The sequence below is a fragment of the Orycteropus afer genome, unplaced genomic scaffold (genome assembly GCF_000298275.1).
Source record: "Orycteropus afer afer isolate SDZICR_OR568_19922 unplaced genomic scaffold, OryAfe1.0 scaffold00032, whole genome shotgun sequence".
NCBI classification, from domain to species: domain Eukaryota; kingdom Metazoa; phylum Chordata; class Mammalia; order Tubulidentata; family Orycteropodidae; genus Orycteropus; species Orycteropus afer.
In genome coordinates this window covers 5,964,409-5,974,551 of record NW_006921619.1, presented here as the reverse complement: position 1 = coordinate 5,974,551, position 10,143 = coordinate 5,964,409, and the positions used below count along the sequence as shown (strand labels likewise).

The window sequence follows — 10,143 nt, the reverse complement described above, 5'->3', positions numbered from 1 at the left end:
AACCCTATGGATTACACCAGTCCAACCCACACTGCTCACAGGAACAGTACAGGACCAGGCAGCATTTTCTGTTGTTGGGCATGAGATCACCATGAGTCAGGGGCCAGCTCAACTGCACCTGACAAGTAGGCACTGTGGGGAAGCGGGTGTGCTGTCCATTGGACAACCAGGGCCCAGAGCAGACAGGGGGAGAGGTGGGGAGGAGGAAAGCCATGGGACCTGAGTCTCAGCTCCTTAGGCAGCCTCTGCCTAGCAATCTGACCAATTTAAAGCATCACACTTCCTTTGTTGTGGTTCAACATAATCATATGGGCAGAGAGTAGAAGGAGGGTTACAGCCTCATATACACAGTTCTCAGGGCTGCAACATCCTAGCTGGATCCTGGGCATTATTCTCTGCTACTGTCCTCTCATTTATATCTAGATTATGGGTCTCTAGATGAGAGGCAGCCCTGGGGTGCCCATATCTATGGCCCAGACCACTTTAGAGACCCTCTATGCAGCTCTTGGTACATGAGTCAGGGGTGGATGCCTGAGCAAGCTCTGGGCGGGCCTCTCTCCCTACAGCTGTACGACATGTTCCCCTGGGTCCTCTGCCACCTCCCAGGACCCCACCAGGAGATATTTAGGTACCAGGAGGCTGTGCGGGACTTCATTTACCAGGAGATCAGCAGGCACAAGCTCAGGGCACCTGAGGCCCCCAAGGACTTCATCAGCTGCTACCTGGACCAGATCACCAAGGTGGGCCTAGAATGGCTGCAGAGGGAGGGAGGGGGCTGCTTTCCCAGGCTGTACCTCCCCTCTAGTTTCTAGGCCATGGCCTCAGTGCCTCATCTTTGACTTACTCTGCAAGCTGTCAGAGCACTGTGAAGTTGCAGCTATTTTGGGTTTTCCTCTGTATCTTTGCCAAGGCCAGGGCCGGCTTCTAAAGACAGGGAAGCAGAGGGCCTGGCTGATGTCAGGTCCAGAACCCCAAGAGCAACTCCCCTCAAAAAGGAACACAGCCCTGGGAATCAGGCCCTCATGAGGGGTCTTCCCCCAGGGGAGTTCTGCCATAAGTCTGGGATCAAACTGGGACTCAGGGACACCAGGGCTCTGTTAAGAGGGAGCTTTAGACCCCAGGCTGTTCCTTCCCCCACTACCCTGCCCCCAACCAGGCCAAGGATGACCCCATCTCCACATTCAACGAGGAGAATCTGATCCAGGTGGTGATTGACCTGTTTCTGGGAGGCACCGACACCACAGCCACCACCCTGCACTGGGCACTCCTCTACATGGTCCAGCACTCAGACATCCAGGGTGAGGAGCCTTGTCACCCTGGCTGAATGTCCACACTCATCACTCCTGCTTTGGGAATTCTGGGGTGTGGCACCTGCCCACACTGCTCTCTTTGGTCTGAGTCCCCAGAGGAGAGTCCTGCTCTCACAGCTATAGTACAAGAAGTGCCATGGCTTTGTAGACAGTCAGTTCCTACCTGCTACTTATTGTGCTCTTTGGGGCCAATCATTCAACCTCTAGGAACCAATGTAAAATAGGGGAGACATTGTTTCACTCAATCAGTAATGATTCACACCTACCAAGTATAGGCCATGTGTTAATGTCCACCTTAAAATCACAATTGTGTGTTGGGGGGGGAGCAGTTAATGTGGCCGATGACTATGGTCTAAATTCAAATCCTGGCTCCACCAGTTTTGTGACCTTTGGCAAAATTACTTGCCCTGTTTGAGCCTCAGTATCCCCATGTGTTAAATGGAGACAATAGTGCCTACCCCAAAAGGCTCTTTTGGGCACCTGGCATATAGTGGGTGTTCAACTCTGAGTTCTTACCCTTCCCTTAATTCCCCTCTCCCCCGTGAAGAGTAAACCCTGCAAAATCTTGCTCCCAAGAAGCAAGCTGGGGGCTCAGAGAGGGACTGAGGTGGCAGGGTGGGGTGAAAGAGGGGCCAAGAGCCTTGGTGGCTTTCTCTAGATGAGGACGAGGTTGGTGGTGTGGGCAGGCCAGGCTGTAGGTGCCCTCCCTGGATCCACATGGATCTGCCCACAGAGAAGGTGCAGCAGGAGCTGGATACAGTATTGGGCACCGCCACAGCTGTATGCTACGAGGACCGCGAGCAATTGCCCTACACCCGTGCTGTCCTCCACGAGGTGCAGCGCCTCACCAGCGTCGTTGCCGTGGGTGCTGTGCGCCAGTGCGTGACCTCAACTCATTTGAGCGGCTACCCTGTGCCCAAGGTAAGTAGCCTTGTACCTGACACAGCACCTGCAGAAGCACCTTTCAATGCCCTTCCCACCCAGCACAGCCAACCTCTGCAACTCCTGCCTACCTGTCTCCTATCAATCCATCAGTCATCTCTACCATCTCAGTCATCCATCCAACCAACCATCCATCCATTCATCCATTCATCCATCCATCCATCCATCCATCTACTCACCCACCTATCTACCTACCTTATCTATCTACTGTAAAGTCACAGTAAGGAGAAAAGGATGCACAAAAGTGAAGTTAAAGAGAAGTTTTTATTCTGAGTTTCCGGGGGAGGTTTACGGGACCCTGAGAGGGACCCGGGAGAGGTTCACAGGTCTCTGAGAGGGGCCCGGGAAGTTGCACCGCCTGGCTGGGGAGGGGAGGGTTTATAGTCTTGTGGAGGACCTAAGCGGGGACACTAAGGAAATTGTGGGGTCCAATTAGCTGTTAGCATGGGTCTGTACTTAATTAGCATGAGGAGGCTTCACAAGAGGAAGTTTGCCACTGCATGGGACTTTCTAGTCTGGGCGGGTTCTGTCACTTTGGTTGTCCTATCAGGCTGTCTCATCAGGGCTTGACACCTGGAGGAAGCTGCTAACTGAAATGTTGGTGGCTTGGGTTTGCTTCAGCCTAACATTCCAACCTTTTTTAATGGATAAAGGGCGATGTGATTCTCTTAGCTTCTTCCTGCTGAATGGGGTCGAAGAGGGAGAGAGGGGTTTCATAGGTTGGAGTTTGAAAAGTTGGGGTTGTCAGGATGGAAGAGAAGTTGATTCACCGTGACCCGAGACATTTTTCAAGTTGGCTTTGGAGAAGTTTGAGGAGGTAAGGGGTAAAAAGGAAGAAAATGGTAATTAGTATAAATGGGTTTATAAGGGGAAGTAGTCAGGTGGTTAATGGAAACTGAAACTATGTGAATGGGGAGTTGCTAATTTGGTTTTTTTTCTGCCTAAGTTTTCACTCAGGTGTTAATATTTTTTCTATGAGGCTAAATTTGTTGATATAGTAGTAATATTTTTTTCTGAGGAAGAGGTATGTTTTTTTATTTTTGGCTGTTAGCAGGTCAAGGGTTTGTCGGTTCTGTAAAGTAACTTGAGTTAGAGAGGTTAGTTGGTGTTGTAGGGTGGTTAGAGAGTCTGCTGTGGTTTTTACTAGGAGCTGTAACTGATTTTCTAGTTCTGTGTTGACGTGATACTGTGCTTCACAGACAGGGTGGTGGAGGTTAGAGAAAGATTAATTATGATAGGAAGGAAGGCTGTTTTTTGAGGGTCTGTGGATAGAGTTTGTAATATTTGTTCTGTTTGCATTGATAGGATAGGGGTGTTATAAGGGGATTGAGTGGAGATTAAGAGTTTTTAGATAAAAAATGTTGTATAAAAGGTTTTAGGCTGTGTCAGCGCGTGTAGGAGATAGGAAATTGGGGTTTAGACGGTAACTGTGTAAGGTTTTTTAAACTTACTATAATAGGAGGATGATGAGAGGTAATGGATGGGGAAGTGGTATTTCATATGCATGGGTTAATAAGGTCAGGGGACATGAGGAAGGTTGGTGTCTGTGAGGAGGTAGTGGTCAGTGATAGTAGAAGTGAGGCAGAGTGATTTTGAGTGCAGGTGAGAGTGGTTTTAATCTTTGTGAGGAAATCTCGCCCTAAAAGGGGGGTAGGACAGGTTGGTACAATGAGAAATGAGTGTGAGAGAATTTTGTCATTTATTAAGCAGGTGATGGGATCTGTTGCGGGGGCAGGGTTTGAGGGTTGCCCGTTAATTCCCAGACAGAGACTGAGGAAGGGAAACATGGTTCTGAGAAGGAGGAGAGTACAGAATAGGCAGCTCTTATATTAATTAAAAAGGAGATTGACTTACCCGCTACCTTGATAGTGACCCTGGGCTCAGCGAGAGTGATTGGGGTTGTTGAGTGCGGGTTCTTTCAGTTGTCAGTGGCCAGGCCCAAGATTGTCGACAGCGGGTTAGTGCGTGGGGAGGATGGCCCTCCATGCTTTGACACAGAGGGACAGTTACTCTTCCAATGTTTTTTCAAACCACACGCTGGACATGGGCCGGGGGCCGGTCGGGGCTGAGGACAGGATTTGGCTCCTTACCTCACTTGAAGTAGGATCGGGGAGCCGCCGAGGAAGGAGGTCTTCTGTCACTATGTGCTGGCCTCAGGACCACTAGTAAGGCATTGGCCTGCAAGGTGGCCTTCTGGCGGGTCTTGGTTTCTCTATCTGCTTCCGCTTTCTTTTCTCGGGTGTTAAAGACTTTAAAGGCCATACTTACTCAGTCTCCGATGGGAGTTTGGGGTTCCTCTTTAGCTTTTTTTTTTTTTTTAGTTTCTTTCTAATGTTTGGAGCTGATAGGGTTATGAAATGAGTGGCTAGGACTATGGTTTCAGCCGGAAAGGAAAGGTCTAGACGGGTAAATTGGGTAAGGGTTTTGGTTAATCAGTTCAGGAAGGTGGCTGGGTTCTCCTCTGGAAGTTGGGTAATGTTTTGGAGTTTGTCAAAATTAACTGTTTTATGAGAGACAGTTTGCAGATCTGTCAGGAGGCATTGGAGCATTTTATTTTTGTGGGATCTCTGGTGCGTTTGGACTGGGTGTCTGGAGAGGAAAGGGTGGGAGAGGCAGAGGAGGATGTCTGGGGAGGTAAGTGAGATAGGAGGATAGGGAGTTGTAGGGGGAAGGGGAAGGGAGGAAGGTGTTACCTGGGGGAGAGGGGGTTGTGTTGCAGCATAAGGAGGGGGTCTGGGGGGTAGGGGCAAGTTTTCCAGTGGGTCAAAAAAGGAGGAAGAGGAAACTGAGTGGTTTCAAAGGGGAGAGAGGTTTGGGTTTTTCGCGAGCAAGGAGGATTTAAGTGGTATTACATTTCGAGTACAATAAGGGCTGGGAGCACAAACAAAAGAAGGTTTGGACGTCGGGGACTTCCGGCCATTTGCCTGTGTGTTGGTAAAAATTGTCTAAGTTTGTAAGGATATTAAAGTCAAAAGTTCTGTGCTCTGGTTAGTGAGAGTTATTGTCTAGTTGGTACTGGGGCCATGCTGTGGTGGAGTAAAAAATGAGGTGTCTGGGACAGAGGTCCTGGTCTAGCAATAAGGTCTTAAGGTTTGTTAATAAACACCCCAGAGGGGTTGTTGGATTGATTTTGGAGTTTTGATTGCTCATTGGTTCTGAGTTCTTCGGATAGGGTTCCCGGAACCCTATGCCAGTGGGACTGTTTTATGTAGGTGGACATCTCCGCCTGACGCTAGACAGTCGAATGAGGAATGACCCTCCGAGGAATGACCCCCAAGGGAGATAGGATGTCAGGTGTCCCCGAACAACCAAACTCCCGGACTGTGAGGAGTTTCTGACGTGGTACCACGATTTTTCCCTGTGCCAGTGATGCAGAAAACTCCGGTGCAGAACTCAGACCTTTGGGCAAGTCAATTCTCCAAAAGCAATCCACGGGAAATATTAAAAGAGGAAAATAATCACACTAGAGATATAAAAAGAGGAAAGTAATCACACTAGACTGGAGACATGTCCCAAGGACCAGTCAGATGCCCGGTTGTCCGTTCCCCTCTCGGGGATTTAAGTGAGTCTTTGGCTAAGGTGTCTCCGTATAAACCCCGGAGCAGAGGGCAGAGCCACACCGTTATGCCAATCTGACTTCACACGGAAATCAACTGAGGGCCCACTCAGACTCTGCAACTTAGATCTTGGAGTGTCACAGAAACATTCACACAACTTCTCAGTCAGACACAGACAGGTTACAACAAAACTAATTTAAACTGTCTGGTAGTAGGCACTGGTTCATCACCCAGAGTTAAAAAATTAAAATGGCCCGCAGGATGGAGGACAACAGAATACAAAATGTATGTCCTCTGGTGGGCATTGAGTAAAGGGTAAGATGTGACTTACCGGTGGTGGATGCAGGGGGGCCGGAATTCCCTGGTCCGGAGGGAAGAGGGAGAAGGGGAGTAAGAATTCCCTCGGGTTCTACTCCTCTTCCCGGGGTTCGGCACCAAATGTAAGGCCACATTAAGGAAAAGAGGACGCACAAAAGTGAGGTTAAAGAGAAGTTTTTATTCTGAGTTTCCAGGGGAGGTTTATGGGCCCCAGGGAGGGGCCCGGGTGAGGTTCACGGGTCCCTGAGAGAGGCCTGGGAAGTCAAACCACCTGGCTGGGGAGGGGAGGGTTTATAGTCTTGTGGAGGACCTAAGCGGGGACACTAAGGAAATTGTGGGGTCCAATTAGCTGTTAGCATGGGTCTGTACTTAATTAGCATGAGGAGGCTTCACAAGAGGAAGTTTGCCACTGCATGGGACTTTCTAGTCTGGGCAGGTTCTGTCACTTTGGTTGTTTTATCAGGCTGTCTCATCAGGGCTTGACACCCGGAGGAAGATGCTAACTGAAATGTTGGTGGCTTGGGTTTGCTTCAACCTAACATCTACCTATCTACCCAACCCACTTCTCTACCTACCTTAGCTACCTACCTACCTGTCTATCTACCTATCTTTCTATGGCATTTGGAGCTTTCAGTGGAGGCTTCAGTGGAGCTTCCAGGCTAAGACAGACTAGGAAGAAAGGCCTGGTGATCAATTTCCAAAAAGCAACCAATGAAAAACCCTCTGGATCACAACTGTCCGATCCACAACCAATTATGGGGATGGTACAGGACTGGACAGCGTTGAGTTCCATTGTACACGAAGTAACCAAGAGTCAGAATGAACATGATGGCAATGGGTTTTCCAGTACTCAGAGATAAAACCTGCAGACATGTAATGAACATCTTTCTGACCTTTTCTGTTTGCATGTGTTTTGTATAGTTGCGATTATATTGACTTAGAAATAATAAGCCTTCTTTTCACTTAACATCAGGAGCTCTGTTGGCACATTATTTATGGCATTCAGCTGCTAACCAAAAGGTTTGAACCCATTAGCTGCTCTGCAGGAGAAAGATGAGGCAGTCTGCTTTTGTAAAGATTTACAGTCTTGGAAACCCAATGGGACAGTTCTATCCTGTCCTATATGCTCGCTCACTGCCATCGAATTGGATCTGACTCATAGCAAGCCCTCACTGGGTTTCTGAGGTGGTATCACTATGGAAGTAGATAGCCCAATCTTCCTTCTGAGGAGTGGCTGGTGGGTTTAAACTGCCAGGCTTCTGGTTAGCAGTCAAATGCCTTAGGCACTAAGCTACCAGAGCTCCTATATGGTCACTAGAAGTTGGAATTGACTCAACAGCAATGGTTTGGGTTGTCACATAACATATCCAGGCTCTTCTACACCAGTGGTTATCAGACTTCAAGGTACATCAGAGTCATTTGGAGGGATTATAGGCACTAGACGGGAATCACTAGATCCAGCCAACACTCAAGAGAGGAGATTACACAAGGACATGAATACAAGGAGTCCGGGATCCTATCAGAAGTGAGCCATTTTAGAGGTAGCACCTGCAAGTGTGTAGGTGACAAAGTTGCCATTTCAATGAAAATGAAGCAGAATCACTCATCTTAGTGTGCACGTGCAAGATGATCCCTCTGTGCACAGAGGTGGTAGCCAGAGCCCCAAGACTTTCCTCAGAAAGGAGCCCTGGCTCTTCACTGATGCTCCAGCTCACGCTTGATGGACGCCATGATGATATCACATTGAGCATTTTGAATGTGATGTGGAGAGAAAGTAGGGGAACCTCGTCTCCTCCATCATTAGAGTTTGGGTTCAGAACTTCCAGACTGTGATGTGGGCCAGGACGTGGTTATTCATTTAATAATCAGACTTAATTAACACCCCACCTCTACACATTTCCTCTGCACAAAAACCCTATCTTATAGGTGGTTGTGGTGGTGATATAACTTCATTTTTATAGGAAAGGAAACTTTGATTTAGAGAGCTCAAGTAACTGCTCTAAATACACAAATAGTGACTGAATTTCAAATTCATGTCCTCCTGACCCAAAGTTCTTGCTCTTTCTACCAACTCCCTCCTCTCATATTGCTCCAGAAAGGCCGCTCTAGGTAAATAAATGGACTGAAATGGTAAATGGAAATGTTTTGCATTGTCCATTGCCCACCTGATTGGCTGTTACTGAACTGTCTTTGGCAGTGAATGACCACCAGTGTCATAGATTAGTCAAGGCTCTTCCAGATGTGTGGGTAGGACCACATCATCAACTCATCTTGCTGTTGGCAGTGGCAGGAGGGCCCGGGTCTAGGTCTTCTAAAAACTTTGCCAAATTAGGTCAAGTCAAAAAAGGAGGGAACCAGGGTTCAGTTCTGTTTTATGTCTTTGGAGTTAGAAATTTCCCTGTTAAAAGCCTATTTCTGCCAACCTGCTTCTAGGAATTGCTCTGTGGTAAAGGCTTTGGGGAACCATAAACAGCCTGGAATCAATAGTGAGCTTGTATAGCTTGGGCAAGAGATGTCTCCTGAAAGTAGAATCAAAGTTTGACAGTAGATCATTAAATACTACAAATAAAGCTGCTCCTTAACCATCTCCTCAGCTAAGTGATAGTAACAACGTTGTTGTTGTTGTTATGTGCCATTGAGTCAGACCTGACTCATAGCGATCCCTTCTTGGGATTTCGAGGCAGTATCACTACGGAAGTAGATTGTCCTATCTTCCTTCCGATGAGCGGCAATGTAATGGTCTCTAATACAGATGTTTCACTTCAAGTCTCTCTCTTTAGACAGGCTGTTTGATTGTGAACTCCAAGGCTGCTATTTACTTAGGAGAAGGTGTCTTAGAGTCCCCAGGGGTTACCCAGCAGGTAGAATGGCTCTGTAATTCAGAGGGACAGAGGACTTAACAAGATTAATTAAGATATAGCATTAAATCATTTTGCAAGGTTAATTTGGCAAATCAAGTTTCACAAAGCAGCACCTAAGTAGGTCCAGAGGGAAAGGCTTACAAGAAGTCCAGAACATCACCCGGATAGGATATCAATAATTTTGTAGGGAAAAGAGTTTCTTGCCAGGAGTCTTTTTAGCTAAAGGTGATTGTTAAGAACTGTTGTGATGCGGAAGGTTACTTAATCCCAGGTAGAGAAAATGGGAAAGTTCCCAGGAGTATAATTGGAAAATGCAGCTCACTCAGGCAGCAGCAAGAACACATGCCTCTCCAGCAGCTCTACTTAAAGCCACAGAGTCACCAGCTCAGGGTACCTTACTGCTCCAGATGGCTAGGGCCAGATCCCTCCTCTAAGCCTGCAGTTCTACAACTAAAAAGGAAAAAAAAAAAAAAAGCCTTCTGAAAGTATTTACATTGGCTGAATTTTTGCATCCCCCCCCCCACCTTTTTTTTGTAATATAGTTCATTTTATTTTTGTTGTGGTTAAGAATATACACAACAGAACATACAACAGTTTAATAATTTCTACACGTACATTTCCGTGACATTGATTACATTCTTCAAGTTGTGCAACCATTCTCACCCTCCTTTTCCAAGTTGTTCTTCCCCTCATGACATCAATTCACTGCTGCCTAAGGTTCCTATTGAATCTTTCAAATTGCTGTCTTCACTTTGATTCCATCTTCTTAAAAGAGCACGGTGCTCAAGGCAGCCCTTAACTCTCTAAGGTAAATTATTGTGCATTTATGCATTCTTTATTGTCTTCTGTTTGGGATGCAGTTTTCTAGCTCTCTGGGCTTGTTTGAGATTTCCAGCTATCTTTGTTAAAACCAAGAATCCTTGGTCAGCCCTCGGACCCCACTTCTGTGGTGTTTGATAAGTGAGTCAGGGGGGGTGAGGTCTTCTCAGAACCTCCAAAGCTGAGTGTGATAGTTGGAGCTGTGTGTCAACTTGGCTGGACCCCAGTTCTGTGTGGTTGTTCCCATGATGGGATCAGATGACTGAGTTCTGAGTGGCCAGTCTGCCCAAGGGGAGTTTCCCTAGGGGTGTGGCCTGCTTGCAATGATATCCAAGG

General features: G+C 47.3%; 1 protein-coding gene across 1 annotated transcript in view; it reads left to right on the top strand.

Moving 5' to 3' along the window:
• Positions 1 to 575: 575 nt before the first annotated feature.
• Positions 576 to 10,143, top strand: part of LOC103192937 (cytochrome P450 2J4-like) — a 17,842-nt gene continuing 8,274 nt past the window's right edge. The window contains exons 1-3 of the mRNA XM_007936023.1: positions 576 to 740; positions 1,157 to 1,298; positions 2,044 to 2,231. Of these exons, the coding sequence (XP_007934214.1) occupies positions 576 to 740; positions 1,157 to 1,298; positions 2,044 to 2,231 (495 nt within the window). The remainder of the gene's footprint in view (positions 741 to 1,156; positions 1,299 to 2,043; positions 2,232 to 10,143) is intronic.